Genomic DNA, 19582 nt, shown 5'->3' with positions numbered 1-19582 from the left:
AAAACATCATTGTACATTGAAATTTCTGCTTGCGTATGCTTTAGAAGCAAGAATTAAGAGGACTACATTCATTATTTCAGCTGAAAAATGCTTAGTTCATGATTTATAGTCAACATTAATGTAATGTCCCCAACAAGCGTTTTCAGCCCGAGTGGAGCACATTTTGACTGTTTTTTTTAAAAACATCATTGTACATTGAAATTTCTGCTTGCGTATGCTTTAGAAGCAAGAATTAAGAGGACTACATTCATTATTTCAGCTGAAAAATGCTTAGTTTATGATTTATAGTCAACATTAATGTAATGTCCCCAACAAGCGTTTTCAGCCCGAGTGGAGCACATTTTGACTGTTTTTTTAAAAACATCATTGTACATTGAAATTTCTGCTTGCGTATGCTTTAGAAGCAAGAATTAAGAGGACTACATTCATTATTTCAGCTGAAAAATGCTTAGTTTTTGATTTATAGTCAACATTAATGAAATGTCCCCAACAGCGTTTTCAGCCCGAGTGGAGCACATTTTGACTGTTTTTTTAAAAACATCATTGTACATTGAAATTTCTGCTTGCGTATGCTTTAGAAGCAAGAATTAAGAGGACTACATTCATTTTTTCAGCTGAAAAATGCTTAGTTTATGATTTATAGTGAAGGAATCTAGAAAAAGCTTCCTGCCTTAAACTAGTTCCTAGCGTGTTCGTTTTTGTTGAAAGATCGCCCATACCACAACATAGTGAAACAATCGATTTAATCCAGACAGAGTGGGAAAGTACACGAGGCCTCGGGCCAGTCCTGCCGCGGGTCCGAGCAGAAAATGGCAACGTTTCACATTCAACATTCAGTTCTTATACCCTTCCGGGTCATCTAGTCCCACTGTGGATTGCAAGTGTGTGTGTATGTGCGTGCCCGTGCGTGCGTGTCTGTCGGTGTGTGCGTGTGTGTGTGCGTGCGTGCGTGGGGGTCTGTTTGCGTGGGGATGGTGTCTTCAAAAGTCTTTGTTCTGCCGGCCATTCTTTGAAGCGGGAGGAAGTCTGAGCACCATAAAACCCTGACTGATATCTTCTCTTGAAGGCCACACCTAGCCTTTTGTTCCTGGTGTGGTCGGGGGATGCCATCTGTTCCTTTTGGAGGTGCCGACCTGTCCCCACCTCCCCTGGGCCAGGACCACATCTGCTTTATACTGACATTACATCGTCTCAATCTTTATTAGAATAATACAGTTCCATGTACATACTATTTTATTGATAAATTGAATTTGAAAAATATGAATTTCCTTCAATCCCCCAATTGACCTCTAATTATTATTAGAGGTCACACACCAAAAGGATATATACACATGGCAACAGTGCCATAGCCAGGAGGACAGCCAGCTGCCTCCACCTGAATTGGGTCAGGATCCAGCGACACAAGATGTAGTTGCCCAATTGGGTCCTTGTCCCCGAAAGCCACGTGCATGATCCTGGGGACAAACGACTGAAGCAAGAGACAATACAAAAACCGCCCTGCAATAGCTCACCCAAAACTATCAAAACTGTGGTTCCCAAAGTGACAACAAAGCCCTTCCATGCGCCCCAAAACAATGACATGACAGAATGGAAGAGGTCGTTGCCCACTCTGGACATAGTCTACAAATTAACAGACATTGGTTACACAAGAGGCTAAATTTGGTTATGCTGAAGATTGATCAATTGCATTCCATTGGGTGTGGTCCCAAACCAATATACTTTCAACCCCTGCTGTTATCTAGCCGCAAGCACTGTTGGGACTTGCGGGGGATGCCGATTGCATCTAAATTGGTGGGGTCGTCCGCTGCACCCCAGGCGTTACCTCCTACATCAAAGGCAGCAATCGCACGTCAGCTCCGGGGGAGCCAGGACCACCAGTGTCTTTAGGAAGGCTGTGAAACACTCATGTTGAAGCACCAAGCACAAAATGGATAGAAGCACTAAAAACATTACATAAACTTAATTCAATTGCAGAAATACTACTCCATAATATCCCTGGACAGCGTACCCCCTTTTGTTAAATTGTTAGACAAACAATTGAACACCCTCAAAAAATACATAAACAACCCCAGAAAGCAGTTATCAAGAATAAAGAGTGAAAGGAAAATGAGAGAAGAACATCTAAAAAACAAAACAGCAAAAAACAAAAATAACCCACAAAAAATAATTCTCAAAGGGGCAGGACATGTCTTTGACACGTGGTACCACCTGTCCCCCAATGAGCCCAGCTGAACCCCGTAAGACAGTGGTGTCAAACAAATTTTTATGTTGGGCCGCATTGTAGTGATAGTTTCTGTCAGAGGGCCGGAATGACTGTGAATTCAAATACATTTTAAGTGTGTTGATCACACCTTCACCAAGATTTGATATCAGAAGCCGGCAAAAACTGTTCCAAAGAAATTTGGAGAACAAGAAAATGTTTGTTCTTCTACCCCCCCCCAATTTTCAAAAGTTAAAGACAGCTCGCAATTTTGGTATTTTAGTTAGAAACCTGAAGTCAAATCAGCATTTCAATGGCCACAAAAAGTGAGGTGGCGGGCCGGATCTGGCCCCCGGGCCTTGACTTTGACACCTGTGTCGTAAGAGGTTCATGCACTAGTTGTGAATGGACCCAACCAATGGAAGGTCCGGCGAATGTGCCCCCCTCTCACACTGGCAGATGCACAATGCAAAGAGAAGAGACCATGACGACAGTTGCTCCCAGTAGGGTCTATACCCTTTAGGGATCCAGGTCTGGGCGGAGCAAACCCAAGGATGGACCCGGCACCAGACGGCCAGTCAGGAGTCCAAAAGGTGTGAACCCTTTCTGGCGATTTACAGATTGTCTGATGGAAAACAACGCCAACGACAGGGCTTGGAGCCAATTCAGCCCTGTCTGAGCGCACCTATATGTGAGGCGTTGTTTGAGTTGTATTCATGCGCTCCACATGGGCCTGTGATTGTGAATGCCACCTTGGCCCAAATTTAAGTTTGGGGCCCATCATTTCGTCAACCGTAGCCAATGGGGTTGTATTGAAATGTGAACCGCTGTTAGATCTACCGATCCGCGGGAACCTGTGAACCAATTGATAAGAGCTTTGATCAAAGACAGCGCCTCCTATTCAGCACAGGGTTAGGTCTTTGGGGTCCTGAAAAAGCCTTGACAATAATTGAATGATTGATTGATCCTGAGAGTCTCGACAATAACTGAAAAATAATTAAAAAGGTACCTTTTGCCCTGGACTTAGACCAAAACGTCGGTATAGTCCACTACAATATTGGGCACCGGCCGGTTTCATTTTGATGTAATTTTGTTTTAGTCGTGGGGCCCACACTCTAAGTCTAACATTCCATACATCCCATTTCATTCATACGACAATTCTTTTCACTCTGCCTAACATTCCATACACTCCATTCATTTATACAACAATTCTTCTCCTTCATGACAAACCATATCTAATTCCTAAACTAAAACTTTTAGCGAGCCGATCAGGGTGCCACCAGTGACGGAGTCTAGACAATATGGACACATTACTTTTGTGGGTCACTCCATGGGTGTCGTCCAATACACAACCATGCAGTCGCCAAGTGGCAGCACCACACGTCTTGGCCCTCTCGGCGGGCTGAACCAAAGCCTCATTTGTTCTCCATACGTGACCACTTCACACTCAACTCACTTTTACCTCTTTAAACGCCAAGTCCCGACACCTCAGACTGGTCACTCACAGCTGCTTTAGTCTCTGCGTTGGTAGATTAGGTTTTCCCCGTGCCACTGACTGCCATCTCTGCTGGTCTGTCCTTCATATTGTCCAACCAAGTCCATGTGAGCCACTAAATCCCTGGTAGCTGTAACAAACACTTGACTCTGCCAGGCGGAAAGGTCCATTTACAGGCAACCAACAACACCAGTCAAATCAGAAAAAATTGTCACCTTTTACCGTTCTGCCAATTCAAGGGCTACCCACACGGCCTTTAATTCCACCGCCGGAAGTCGCTGATCGTCAAAACGGTCTGGAGGTCTGAGGTCGGTTCCTCCGGGTCAGGGGCCTCCACACCGGCGGCGTTGACAAGCAGGTCCTAAAGTTTTCCTCCAGCAACAGCCGTTGGTGAAGGAGACCCTATCCCCTCGGAGAGGACACCACGAAAGTCTTGTCCGGCTTTTAAGTCTCGGGTCGTCATCTCAACGCAGTCATGTCAACAATAGCACTTGTCGTCAGCATCACTGTAACCTGTTCTGTGACACTTTGAACCCCAATTCACCAAGTCGAGTGAGATAAAAAGGAGTAGTTGTCAAACGGATTTAAGCCAACTCACCAATTAATAAGTTGTCAACATTTTGGATCAAATAGCGCCCTCCGGTAGCTCTTCCGTTTGTTGCACTTCGCGCAAAAACTTACTTCGAAAATCACAGGGCTTAGCCTCCCGCCTTGGGAGACGTGCGTGTATTGTAATGTACAGCCGTTAAATCGAATAGCAAAATATTGTCTTTACTCTTCTGCCAGTAGCAGCCAGAAAATGCATTAGCCAATTTAATCACAGTGAACCATTGCATTGTCGGGCTCAACCCGCTCAAACAGCGATGTTTGATAGCGGCACAAGAATGCAAGGAGTTTTCAGTCTTTTTGTTAATTTTCCGAAGGTCACATGCCATATGGCAATTTACACAATCCGCTTTCAAAAATTGGGAGAATGGGAGTGTTATAGGAGAAGTCTGATAACTCAAAGACTTCGACCTCCCACAGTAATTAACGTGTTAATAATGCGACCTGCCGACTTAGGTTTGCATGTGCATTGGAGCACGCCAAAATGATGATGTGTCACTTTGAATGGTACCGGAAGAACGGGGTGGCAAAAACTTATGACAGCGGGGCCCCCGGACCACAACGAGTCCGGCTACTTGTCCAAAAGCGGAGCGGCGTCCTCGTGGTCCGAGAGCTCCCTGCCGCGAAATCGAGAGCGTGTGACATGCTCCAGCAACCCGGGATCCACAGCGTCAACCTGGATACAAAAACATTCATTGCTCTGGGAATACATTACCAAGGAAATTTCACTTTGTGTTCAATCACTGGCCAATTGGCATTACCACACCATGGGTCCCAGTTCACGTGCCTCCCAGCCTGCTCCTACAGCCAGTTATGTGTGGTGTGAATGACTCACCTATCATGAACAATGGAGATCACTTATCTGTCAGTGATGTGTACGTCGCAATGCCTCGTCTCTCCACAAAAATTTGGTAACTAGTCAATTTCCACTCATCGCCTTTGATTGTTTGAAATGCTTCGTTATAATTAAATCATTGTTGCAGGCATACAACAATGTGAGATGGAGAGGGTCGGCTGAGGCAGGAGGAGAACAAGTCGATTCAGGGTTTTCACCGCAGGAACGTCAAGTGGACACTCCCTCCCTCCTTTAGTTCATGTTGACGGCTGCTTGTGTCTTTGTTCCACATGCGATGAATAGGTGATTGATTTTCAGTCAACACCAAACGGTGGGTGAGAGTTTGTCCATCAAAAGAAGTCCTTTTGTGGTGTGGAGACAGGTAGAGTTGTGGGAAGACCAACAAAACCCATCTTTGGCCCAGTTGTCCTCAGCTGCAGAGAGGTGGCTGATGACCGCCTGCTAGTGTGGCTTGCTTAGTTGTTGTTGTCGCCAGGGTGCAGGGCCACGCTGCCCCAGTCCTTGCTTCGTGGAGGTTGTCTTCCTCTGTCTCCCCTCGGGGGAGGAGGGCCCTGGTGCTGGCTTTGTTCTGGCCAAGGAAACGTGCATTGTCCCCACCAATGGTCCATACTTTCACACCTGAAGCAGCCTTGATTTGGAGCTTGGCGAGAGCCGCCTTGACCTCCGTTGGTGTTCCCCCTTCCACGACACGCCCCTCTGCCTCTCGCCGGCCGTCCCTCAACCATCCACATCCGTTGATCTGCCACCCCCTTTTTGGACTTTGTGTCCTTTGCTTTTTTCCGCGCTTGTGCTAATTGAAGTCTCAGAAGCCGTTCCTGCATTCCTTTCACTCCCTCATCTGATTTGTTTTGCCTGTGAAAATATAATTTTATGTGGTGAGTCACATGTTGATTAAAATAACCGTCATTACCGTCCAGCAGATCAGGGTCTTCAGAAAGCTTCTCCCTGACCTCCATGGAAAGTGTGTCTAGATGCACATGTCTACAAATCACGCAAGGCGGCATGTCGCAAGATGAATGTGAACTGGTCTTATCTGTCAACGCGGCCTGGCAGGCATTGAGGTGTGCAGCGGGATCCATGGTGGGTTTCAAGTCTGGAAGTTTTGCTGCGGCTGACGCGGAAGGAGGAAAGAGATCCTGGAGCACAGCAAACAGTCGCATGGTGAAAGTAGCAAACAACCAATCGGGTACAACCATATTAAGGCCGGAACGCCTCAGAACTTCGTCAGATTGGTGAATTGAGGAACAACATGCCTGGATTAATCTTACCATGTCGCCGCAAGCCAAATTCATACCATCAGTGTGCCTCTTGAAAGCTTGGATCCAGGGCTCGGCGCCGCCCATTACTGCGGGGAGCCTCTTCTGCAAAAAATCTAAATTTTTCAACGTTATTTCTTGACAAACTAACCCACGAGGGGCTGGTATCATGGGGTAATTTCTCATTCGTCGGGTATATCTATCAGATGGTCTAGTTTGAAATCCAGATTGTGGTCTGATCTGACTCTTTTTATAATTAGGGGTCAAACAGTTATTGTCATTTGTTTCTTGTCTTCTCCAGTCATCCTCTGTTGAGTGCGCGCGTCGCATGTAAGGGGCAGGGTGTGAGAAGTCAGTTGGAGGGGGGAGTGTGAAATCAAACAATGGGTTCCCCCCCTCCCCTGTCTCAACGTCTGTGTCTACACCCTCCTGCTGCTGCGTGTGATCTTTTGCCGTGCTGGCTCTTCATTTGTCCTCTAAGGACAACCACTCTGGACCTTGGGATGCACATTGTCCACAGTTCGCCTGTCTAACTGCTCTGTCCAGTTGTATGTCTTTGGGTTGGGGGGTCGTCTGGTCAGTCACCCCAATTTCCTGTCGATTTCCCCCGCCAATGTCTTCTACAACAAGTTTTAGTCCGTCAGTCCTTTCAGTATTGGCAGTCCCTACAAAAATTCCTTCCTTACCCAGTTCGTAAACTGAGGCTAGCAGAGCTACTCTTTGACCATTAGATGCAGTTTGGGATGGCTCAGTGTGCTCGGGGGTGCAGCGGTCCTGCCCTGTTTTGCAACCCCCAAGGGTGGGTCAAAGTGACCCTCTTTTCCTCCTGACCAGCAGCCACAGCAGTCATCATCAAACACATTTCATGCAAATGTCGCCGCAGCCTATCATACTCCTATACTTCCTTAGTCAGACTTCTCTTCTGCAACCATCCACTTCCCTCTATCTTCTCCCTCAAATCTTTACCCAATGCAATTACTTCCCTTTCTTTCATCTGAAAATCTTTAGCCACATGAGCAAATGTACATTTATCTCTATTAATTTTATTGTCTTCCTTCCATTTCCCCCACACTTTTGTCCACTCAGCTTGTTTTATTTTATGCCTCTTCTTTTCCACGCCCGCCAACAACTGACTTTCTAGTTCCTTCCACAATTCCTCCAGGGTTTTATGCCACCGTATACCATGCCTATTACAACCAAATTCACGGCATTCTACAGCCCATTCCTCCTCCGAACTCACTGGCGGCGTACTCATCTCCCGAAATTGTCGTCAATGGCGCTTTTGCCACTAAACTCAACACTAATCCGCGTCCTCTAACCCGGTTAAATTATCGCTTAAAATGAACACAAAAGCAAAAATTCACTTGCTCAATTTCCCCACTGATCCGTGGGCTCTGACTACCACGGTCGGATTGATGCTTAAAATTAACACAAAAACAAAACTCGCGATCAATTTCCCCCCGATCCGTGGGCTCTGACGGCCACGGTCGGATTGATGCTTAAAATTAACACAAAAACAAAACTCGCGATCAATTTCCCCCCGATCCGTGGGCTCTGACGGCCACGGTCGGATTGATGCTTAAAATTAACACAAAAACAAAACTCGCGATCAATTTCCCGCCGATCCGTGGGCTCTGACTACCACGGTCGGATTGATGCTTAAAATAAACACAAAAACAAAACTCGCGATCAATTTCCCACCGATCCGTGGGCTCTGACTACCACGGTCGGATTGATGCTTAAAATAAACACAAAAACAAAACTCGCGATCAATTTCCCGCCGATCCGTGGGCTCTGACTGCCACGGTCGGATTGATGCTTAAAATTAACACAAAAACAAAACTCGCGATCAATTTCCCCCCGATCCGTGGGCTCTGACGGCCACGGTCGGATTGATGCTTAAAATTAACACAAAAACAAAACTCGCGATCAATTTCCCGCCGATCCGTGGGCTCTGACTACCACGGTCGGATTGATGCTTAAAATAAACACAAAAACAAAACTCGCGATCAATTTCCCGCCGATCCGTGGGCTCTGACTACCACGGTCGGATTGATGCTTAAAATAAACACAAAAACAAAACTCGCGATCAATTTCCCGCCGATCCGTGGGCTCTGACTGCCACGGTCGGATTGATGCTTAAAATTAACACAAAAACAAAACTCGCGATCAATTTCCCCCCGATCCGTGGGCTCTGACGGCCACGGTCGGATTGATGCTTAAAATTAACACAAAAACAAAACTCGCGATCAATTTCCCGCCGATCCGTGGGCTCTGACTACCACGGTCGGATTGATGCTTAAAATAAACACAAAAACAAAACTCGCGATCAATTTCCCGCCGATCCGTGGGCTCTGACTACCACGGTCGGATTGATGCTTAAAATAAACACAAAAACAAAACTCGCGATCAATTTCCCACCGATCCGTGGGCTCTGACTGCCACGGTCGGATTGATGCTTAAAATTAACACAAAAACAAAACTCGCGATCAATTTCCCCCCGATCCGTGGGCTCTGACGGCCACGGTCGGATTGATGCTTAAAATTAACACAAAAACAAAACTCGCGATCAATTTCCCGCCGATCCGTGGGCTCTGACTACCACGGTCGGATTGATGCTTAAAATAAACACAAAAACAAAACTCGCGATCAATTTCCCGCCGATCCGTGGGCTCTGACTACCACGGTCGGATTGATGCTTAAAATAAACACAAAAACAAAACTCGCGATCAATTTCCCGCCGATCCGTGGGCTCTGACTGCCACGGTCGGATTGATGCTTAAAATAAACACAAAAACAAAACTCGCGATCAATTTCCCGCCGATCCGTGGGCTCTGACTGCCACGGTCGGATTGATGCTTAAAATTAACACAAAAAACAAAATTACTGTACACACAGTAAAGTCCCTAGCCGTTTTTGAGGGTCCCAAATCCCCAACGTATACGGAAACGTTACAATGCCCCCCCGCGTCCGGGGCTGCGTCAGCTACGACGGGACACGAGCCTCTTTGCTCAACCCAATACCGCTCCGTGGACTCCGACTACCACGGTCGAATTAACGCTTAAAATAAACACAAAAGCAAAAATCGTACTTACAGAGATATCACCATATCTTCAGTCTCCCAAAATTTAGAATACTCAATCCAGCAGAATTCGGATATACAACAGGTTTCTGCTTACCTTTCTTTTTGGTGCACCAGGGAGACCAAAGTCCGGCAAAATCTCCGCCCACTCCTCTGTCCTTTCAACCTGATCTTCCAAGAATCACGTCGGGGTCACCAACTGAAGGAATCTAGAAAAAGCTTCCTGCCTTAAACTAGTTCCTAGCGTGTTCGTTTTTGTTGAAAGATCGCCCATACCACAACATAGTGAAACAATCGATTTAATCCAGACAGAGTGGGAAAGTACACGAGGCCTCGGGCCAGTCCTGCCGCGGGTCCGAGCAGAAAATGGCAACGTTTCACATTCAACATTCAGTTCTTATACCCTTCCGGGTCATCTAGTCCCACTGTGGATTGCAAGTGTGTGTGTATGTGCGTGCCCGTGCGTGCGTGCCTGTCGGTGTGTGTGTGTGTGTGCGTGCACGTGCGTGCGTGCCTGTCGGTGTGTGTGTGTGTGCGTGCACGTGCGTGCGTGTCTGTCGGTGTGTGCGTGTGTGTGTGCGTGCGTGCGTGGGGGTCTGTTTGCGTGGGGATGGTGTCTTCAAAAGTCTTTGTTCTGCCGGCCATTCTTTGAAGCGGGAGGAAGTCTGAGCACCATAAAACCCTGACTGATATCTTCTCTTGAAGGCCACACCTAGCCTTTTGTTCCTGGTGTGGTCGGGGGATGCCATCTGTTCCTTTTGGAGGTGCCGACCTGTCCCCACCTCCCCTGGGCCAGGACCACATCTGCTTTATACTGACATTACATCGTCTCAATCTTTATTAGAATAATACAGTTCCATGTACATACTATTTTATTGATAAATTGAATTTGAAAAATATGAATTTCCTTCAATAGTCAACATTAATGAAATGTTCCAAACAAGCGTTTTCAGCCCGAGTGGAGCACATTTTGACTGTTTTTTTAAAAACATCATTGTACATTGAAATTTCTGCTTGCGTATGCTTTAGAAGCAAGAATTAAGAGGACTACATTCATTATTTCAGCTGAAAAATGCTTAGTTTTTGATTTATAGTCAACATTAATGAAATGTCCCCAACAGCGTTTTCAGCCCGAGTGGAGCACATTTTGACTGTTTTTTTAAAAAGATCATTGTACATTGAAATTTCTGCTTGCGTATGCTTTAGAAGCAAGAATTAAGAGGACTACATTCATTATTTCAGCTGAAAAATGCTTAGTTTATGATTTATAGTCAACAATAATGAAATGTTCCAAACAAGCGTTTTCAGCCCGAGTGGAGCACATTTTGACTGTTTTTTTAAAAACATCATTGTACATTGAAATTTCTGCTTGCGTATGCTTTAGAAGCAAGAATTAAGAGGACTACATTCATTATTTCAGCTGAAAAATGCTTAGTTTTTGATTTATAGTCAACATTAATGAAATGTCCCCAACAGCGTTTTCAGCCCGAGTGGAGCACATTTTGACTGTTTTTTTAAAAACATCATTGTACATTGAAATTTCTGCTTGCGTATGCTTTAGAAGCAAGAATTAAGAGGACTACATTCATTATTTCAGCTGAAAAATGCTTAGTTTTTGATTTATAGTCAACATTAATGAAATGTCCCCAACAGCGTTTTCAGCCCGAGTGGAGCACATTTTGACTGTTTTTTTAAAAACATCATTGTACATTGAAATTTCTGCTTGCGTATGCTTTAGAAGCAAGAATTAAGAGGACTACATTCATTATTTCAGCTGAAAAATGCTTAGTTTATGATTTATAGTCAACATTAATGAAATGTTCCAAACAAGCGTTTTCAGCCCGAGTGGAGCACATTTTGACCGTTTTTCTAAAAACATCATTGTACATTGAAATTTCTGTTTGCGTATGCTTTAGAAGCAAGAATTAAGAGGACTACATTCATTATTTCAGCTGAAAAATGCTTAGTTTATGATTTATAGTCAACATTAATGAAATGTTCCAAACAAGCGTTTTCAGCCCGAGTGGAGCACATTTTGACTGTTTTTTTAAAAACATCATTGTACATTGAAATTTCTGCTTGCGTATGCTTTAGAAGCAAGAATTAAGAGGACTACATTCATTATTTCAGCTGAAAAATGCTTAGTTTTTGATTTATAGTCAACACTAATGAAATGTCCCCAACAGCGTTTTCAGCCCGAGTGGAGCACATTTTGACTGTTTTTTTAAAAACATCATTGTACATTGAAATTTCTGCTTGCGTATGCTTTAGAAGCAAGAATTAAGAGGACTACATTCATTATTTCAGCTGAAAAATGCTTAGTTTTTGATTTATAGTCAACATTAATGAAATGTCCCCAACAGCGTTTTCAGCCCGAGTGGAGCACATTTTGACTGTTTTTTTAAAAACATCATTGTACATTGAAATTTCTGCTTGCATATGCTTTAGAAGCAAGAATTAAGAGGACTACATTCATTATTTCAGCTGAAAAATGCTTAGTTTATGATTTATAGTCAACATTAATGAAATGTTCCTAACAAGCGTTTTCAGCCCGAGTGGAGCACATTTTGACTGTTTTTTTAAAAACATCATTGTACATTGAAATTTCTGCTTGCGTATGCTTTAGAAGCAAGAATTAAGAGGACTACATTCATTATTTCAGCTGAAAAATGCTTAGTTTTTGATTTATAGTCAACATTAATGAAATGTCCCCAACAGCGTTTTCAGCCCGAGTGGAGCACATTTTGACTGTTTTTTTAAAAACATCATTGTACATTGAAATTTCTGCTTGCGTATGCTTTAGAAGCAAGAATTAAGAGGACTACATTCATTATTTCAGCTGAAAAATGCTTAGTTTATGATTTATAGTCAACATTAATGTAATGTCCCCAACAAGCGTTTTCAGCCCGAGTGGAGCACATTTTGACTGTTTTTTTTAAAAACATCATTGTACATTGAAATTTCTGCTTGCGTATGCTTTAGAAGCAAGAATTAAGAGGACTACATTCATTATTTCAGCTGAAAAATGCTTAGTTTATGATTTATAGTCAACATTAATGTAATGTCCCCAACAAGCGTTTTCAGCCCGAGTGGAGCACATTTTGACTGTTTTTTTAAAAACATCATTGTACATTGAAATTTCTGCTTGCGTATGCTTTAGAAGCAAGAATTAAGAGGACTACATTCATTATTTCAGCTGAAAAATGCTTAGTTTTTGATTTATAGTCAACATTAATGAAATGTCCCCAACAGCGTTTTCAGCCCGAGTGGAGCACATTTTGACTGTTTTTTTAAAAACATCATTGTACATTGAAATTTCTGCTTGCGTATGCTTTAGAAGCAAGAATTAAGAGGACTACATTCATTATTTCAGCTGAAAAATGCTTAGTTTATGATTTATAGTCAACATTAATGAAATGTTCCAAACAAGCGTTTTCAGCCCGAGTGGAGCACATTTTGACTGTTTTTTTAAAAACATCATTGTACATTGAAATTTCTGCTTGCGTATGCTTTAGAAGCAAGAATTAAGAGGACTACATTCATTATTTCAGCTGAAAAATGCTTAGTTTTTGATTTATAGTCAACATTAATGAAATGTCCCCAACAGCATTTTCAGCCCGAGTGGAGCACATTTTGACTGTTTTTTTAAAAACATCATTGTACATTGAAATTTCTGCTTGCGTATGCTTTAGAAGCAAGAATTAAGAGGACTACATTCATTATTTCAGCTGAAAAATGCTTAGTTTATGATTTATAGTCAACAATAATGAAATGTTCCAAACAAGCGTTTTCAGCCCGAGTCGAGCACATTTTGACTGTTTTTTTAAAAACATCATTGTACATTGAAATTTCTGCTTGCGTATGCTTTAGAAGCAAGAATTAAGAGGACTACATTCATTATTTCAGCTGAAAAATGCTTAGTTTTTGATTTATAGTCAACATTAATGAAATGTCCCCAACAGCGTTTTCAGCCCGAGTGGAGCACATTTTGACTGTTTTTTTTAAAAACATCATTGTACATTGAAATTTCTGCTTGCGTATGCTTTAGAAGCAAGAATTAAGAGGACTACATTCATTATTTCAGCTGAAAAATGCTTAGTTTTTGATTTATAGTCAACATTAATGAAATGTCCCCAACAGCGTTTTCAGCCCGAGTGGAGCACATTTTGACTGTTTTTTTAAAAACATCATTGTACATTGAAATTTCTGCTTGCGTATGCTTTAGAAGCAAGAATTAAGAGGACTACATTCATTATTTCAGCTGAAAAATGCTTAGTTTTTGATTTATAGTCAACATTAATGAAATGTCCCCAACAGCGTTTTCAGCCCGAGTGGAGCACATTTTGACTGTTTTTTTAAAAACATCATTGTACATTGAAATTTCTGCTTGCGTATGCTTTAGAAGCAAGAATTAAGAGGACTACATTCATTATTTCAGCTGAAAAATGCTTAGTTTATGATTTATAGTCAACATTAATGAAATGTTCCAAACAAGCGTTTTCAGCCCGAGTGGAGCACATTTTGACCGTTTTTTTAAAAACATCATTGTACATTGAAATTTCTGTTTGCGTATGCTTTAGAAGCAAGAATTAAGAGGACTACATTCATTATTTCAGCTGAAAAATGCTTAGTTTATGATTTATAGTCACCATTAATGTAATGTCCCAAACAAGCGTTTTCAGCCCGAGTGGAGCACATTTTGACCGTTTTTTTAAAAACATCATTGTACATTGAAATTTCTGCTTGCGTATGCTTTAGAAGCAAGAATTAAGAGGACTACATTCATTATTTCAGCTGAAAAATGCTTAGTTTATGATTTATAGTCAACATTAATGTAATGTCCCCAACAAGCGTTTTCAGCCCGAGTGGAGCACATTTTGACTGTTTTTTTAAAAACATCATTGTACATTGAAATTTCTGCTTGCGTATGCTTTAGAAGCAAGAATTAAGAGGACTACATTCATTATTTCAGCTGAAAAATGCTTAGTTTTTGATTTATAGTCAACATTAATGAAATGTCCCCAACAGCGTTTTCAGCCCGAGTGGAGCACATTTTGACTGTTTTTTTAAAAACATCATTGTACATTGAAATTTCTGCTTGCGTATGCTTTAGAAGCAAGAATTAAGAGGACTACATTCATTATTTCAGCTGAAAAATGCTTAGTTTATGATTTATAGTCAACATTAATGAAATGTTCCAAACAAGCGTTTTCAGCCCGAGTGGAGCACATTTTGACTGTTTTTTTAAAAACATCATTGTACATTGAAATTTCTGCTTGCGTATGCTTTAGAAGCAAGAATTAAGAGGACTACATTCATTATTTCAGCTGAAAAATGCTTAGTTTTTGATTTATTGTCAACATTAATGAAATGTCCCCAACAGCATTTTCAGCCCGAGTGGAGCACATTTTGACTGTTTTTTTAAAAACATCATTGTACATTGAAATTTCTGCTTGCGTATGCTTTAGAAGCAAGAATTAAGAGGACTACATTCATTATTTCAGCTGAAAAATGCTTAGTTTATGATTTATAGTCAACAATAATGAAATGTTCCAAACAAGCGTTTTCAGCCCGAGTCGAGCACATTTTGACTGTTTTTTTAAAAACATCATTGTACATTGAAATTTCTGCTTGCGTATGCTTTAGAAGCAAGAATTAAGAGGACTACATTCATTATTTCAGCTGAAAAATGCTTAGTTTTTGATTTATAGTCAACATTAATGAAATGTCCCCAACAGCGTTTTCAGCCCGAGTGGAGCACATTTTGACTGTTTTTTTTAAAAACATCATTGTACATTGAAATTTCTGCTTGCGTATGCTTTAGAAGCAAGAATTAAGAGGACTACATTCATTATTTCAGCTGAAAAATGCTTAGTTTTTGATTTATAGTCAACATTAATGAAATGTCCCCAACAGCGTTTTCAGCCCGAGTGGAGCACATTTTGACTGTTTTTTTAAAAACATCATTGTACATTGAAATTTCTGCTTGCGTATGCTTTAGAAGCAAGAATTAAGAGGACTACATTCATTATTTCAGCTGAAAAATGCTTAGTTTTTGATTTATAGTCAACATTAATGAAATGTCCCCAACAGCGTTTTCAGCCCGAGTGGAGCACATTTTGACTGTTTTTTTAAAAACATCATTGTACATTGAAATTTCTGCTTGCGTATGCTTTAGAAGCAAGAATTAAGAGGACTACATTCATTATTTCAGCTGAAAAATGCTTAGTTTATGATTTATAGTCAACATTAATGAAATGTTCCAAACAAGCGTTTTCAGCCCGAGTGGAGCACATTTTGACCGTTTTTTTAAAAACATCATTGTACATTGAAATTTCTGTTTGCGTATGCTTTAGAAGCAAGAATTAAGAGGACTACATTCATTATTTCAGCTGAAAAATGCTTAGTTTATGATTTATAGTCACCATTAATGTAATGTCCCAAACAAGCGTTTTCAGCCCGAGTGGAGCACATTTTGACTGTTTTTTTAAAAACATCATTGTACATTGAAATTTCTGCTTGCGTATGCTTTAGAAGCAAGAATTAAGAGGACTACATTCATTATTTCAGCTGAAAAATGCTTAGTTTTTGATTTATAGTCAACATTAATGAAATGTCCCCAACAGCGTTTTCAGCCCGAGTGGAGCACATTTTGACTGTTTTTTTAAAAACATCATTGTACATTGAAATTTCTGCTTGCGTATGCTTTAGAAGCAAGAATTAAGAGGACTACATTCATTATTTCAGCTGAAAAATGCTTAGTTTATGATTTATAGTCAACATTAATGAAATGTTCCAAACAAGCGTTTTCAGCCCGAGTGGAGCACATTTTGACTGTTTTTTTAAAAACATCATTGTACATTGAAATTTCTGCTTGCGTATGCTTTAGAAGCAAGAATTAAGAGGACTACATTCATTATTTCAGCTGAAAAATGCTTAGTTTTTGATTTATAGTCAACATTAATGAAATGTCCCCAACAGCATTTTCAGCCCGAGTGGAGCACATTTTGACTGTTTTTTTAAAAACATCATTGTACATTGAAATTTCTGCTTGCGTATGCTTTAGAAGCAAGAATTAAGAGGACTACATTCATTATTTCAGCTGAAAAATGCTTAGTTTATGATTTATAGTCAACAATAATGAAATGTTCCAAACAAGCGTTTTCAGCCCGAGTCGAGCACATTTTGACTGTTTTTTTAAAAACATCATTGTACATTGAAATTTCTGCTTGCGTATGCTTTAGAAGCAAGAATTAAGAGGACTACATTCATTATTTCAGCTGAAAAATGCTTAGTTTTTGATTTATAGTCAACATTAATGAAATGTCCCCAACAGCGTTTTCAGCCCGAGTGGAGCACATTTTGACTGTTTTTTTTAAAAACATCATTGTACATTGAAATTTCTGCTTGCGTATGCTTTAGAAGCAAGAATTAAGAGGACTACATTCATTATTTCAGCTGAAAAATGCTTAGTTTTTGATTTATAGTCAACATTAATGAAATGTCCCCAACAGCGTTTTCAGCCCGAGTGGAGCACATTTTGACTGTTTTTTTAAAAACATCATTGTACATTGAAATTTCTGCTTGCGTATGCTTTAGAAGCAAGAATTAAGAGGACTACATTCATTATTTCAGCTGAAAAATGCTTAGTTTTTGATTTATAGTCAACATTAATGAAATTTCCCCAACAGCGTTTTCAGCCCGAGTGGAGCACATTTTGACTGTTTTTTTAAAAACATCATTGTACATTGAAATTTCTGCTTGCGTATGCTTTAGAAGCAAGAATTAAGAGGACTACATTCATTATTTCAGCTGAAAAATGCTTAGTTTATGATTTATAGTCAACATTAATGAAATGTTCCAAACAAGCGTTTTCAGCCCGAGTGGAGCACATTTTGACCGTTTTTTTAAAAACATCATTGTACATTGAAATTTCTGTTTGCGTATGCTTTAGAAGCAAGAATTAAGAGGACTACATTCATTATTTCAGCTGAAAAATGCTTAGTTTATGATTTATAGTCACCATTAATGTAATGTCCCAAACAAGCGTTTTCAGCCCGAGTGGAGCACATTTTGACTGTTTTTTTAAAAACATCATTGTACATTGAAATTTCTGCTTGCGTATGCTTTAGAAGCAAGAATTAAGAGGACTACATTCATTATTTCAGCTGAAAAATGCTTAGTTTTTGATTTATAGTCAACATTAATGAAATGTCCCCAACAGCGTTTTCAGCCCGAGTGGAGCACATTTTGACTGTTTTTTTAAAAACATCATTGTGCATTGAAATTTCTGCTTGCGTATGCTTTAGAAGCAAGAATTAAGAGGACTACATTCATTATTTCAGCTGAAAAATGCTTAGTTTATGATTTATAGTCAACATTAATGAAATGTTCCAAACAAGCGTTTTCAGCCCGAGTGGAGCACATTTTGACTGTTTTTTTAAAAACATCATTGTACATTGAAATTTCTGCTTGCGTATGCTTTAGAAGCAAGAATTAAGAGGACTACATTCATTATTTCAGCTGAAAAATGCTTAGTTTTTGATTTATAGTCAACATTAATGAAATGTCCCCAACAGCGTTTTCAGCCCGAGTGGAGCACATTTTGACTGTTTTTTTAAAAACATCATTGTACATTGAAATTTCTGCTTGCGTATGCTTTAGAAGCAAGAATTAAGAGGACTACATTCATTATTTCAGCTGAAAAATGCTTAGTTTTTGATTTATAGTCAACATTAATGAAATGTCCCCAACAGCGTTTTCAGCCCGAGTGGAGCACATTTTGACTGTTTTTTTAAAAACATCATTGTACATTGAAATTTCTGCTTGCGTATGCTTTAGAAGCAAGAATTAAGAGGACTACATTCATTATTTCAGCTGAAAAATGCTTAGTTTATGATTTATAGTCAACATTAATGAAATGTTCCAAACAAGCGTTTTCAGCCCGAGTGGAGCACATTTTGACTGTTTTTTTAAAAACATCATTGTACATTGAAATTTCTGCTTGCGTATGCTTTAGAAGCAAGAATTAAGAGGACTACATTCATTATTTCAGCTGAAAAATGCTTAGTTTTTGATTTATAGTCAACAATAATGAAATGTCCCCAACAGCGTTTTCAGCCCGAGTGGAGCACATTTTGACTGTTTTTTTAAAAACATCATTGTACATTGAAATTTCTGCTTGCGTATGCTTTAGAAGCAAGAATTAAGAGGACTACATTCATTATTTCAGCTGAAAAATGCTTAGTTTATGATTTATAGTCAACATTAATGAAATGTTCCAAACAAGCGTTTTCAGCCCGAGTGGAGCACATTTTGACCGTTTTTTTAAAAACATCATTGTACATTGAAATTTCTGCTTGCGTATGCTTTAGAAGCAAGAATTAAGAGGACTACATTCATTATTTCAGCTGAAAAATGCTTAGTTTATGATTTATAGTCAACATTAATGATATGTTCCAAACAAGCGTTTTCAGCCCGAGTGGAGCACATTTTGACTGTTTTTTTAAAAACATCATTGTACATTGAAATTTCTGCTTGCGTATGCTTTAGAAGCAAGAATTAAGAGGACTACATTCATTATTTCAGCTGAAAAATGCTTAGTTTTTGATTTATAGTCAACATTAATGAAATGTCCCCAACAGCGTTTTCAGCCCGAGTGGAGCACATTTTGACTGTTTTTTTAAAAACATCATTGTACATTGAAATTTCTGCTTGCGTATGCTTTAGAAGCAAGAATTAAGAGGACTACATTCATTATTTCAGCTGAAAAATGCTTAGTTTATGATTTATAGTCAACATTAATGTAATGTCCCCAACAAGCGTTTTCAGCCCGAGTGGAGCACATTTTGACTGTTTTTTTTAAAAACATCATTGTACATTGAAATTTCTGCTTGCGTATGCTTTAGAAGCAAGAATTAAGAGGACTACATTCATTATTTCAGCTGAAAAATGCTTAGTTTATGATTTATAGTCAACATTAATGTAATGTCCCCAACAAGCGTTTTCAGCCCGAGTGGAGCACATTTTGACTGTTTTTTTAAAAACATCATTGTACATTGAAATTTCTGCTTGCGTATGCTTTAGA

The 19582-nt window shown here is 40.2% G+C and overlaps 1 protein-coding gene across 1 annotated transcript; it reads right to left on the bottom strand.

Annotated features, from left to right (window-relative positions):
* Positions 1-909: 909 nt before the first annotated feature.
* Positions 910-7647, bottom strand: LOC148405178 (uncharacterized). Its single transcript, XM_088407273.1, has one exon. It carries the CDS (start codon positions 6741-6743, stop codon positions 5613-5615), a length of 1131 nt encoding a protein of 376 aa, XP_088263399.1. The 5' UTR covers positions 6744-7647; the 3' UTR covers positions 910-5612.
* Positions 7648-19582: the final 11935 nt, after the last annotated feature.

This window comes from Hippichthys cyanospilos, unplaced genomic scaffold, assembly GCF_059441005.1.
Source record: "Hippichthys cyanospilos isolate Australia breed blue-spotted pipefish unplaced genomic scaffold, RoL_Hcya_1.0 HiC_scaffold_44, whole genome shotgun sequence".
Classification (NCBI taxonomy): domain Eukaryota; kingdom Metazoa; phylum Chordata; class Actinopteri; order Syngnathiformes; family Syngnathidae; genus Hippichthys; species Hippichthys cyanospilos.
The sequence above is the reverse complement of the archived record's forward strand: the minus strand, read 5'-3'. Positions and strand labels throughout refer to the sequence as shown.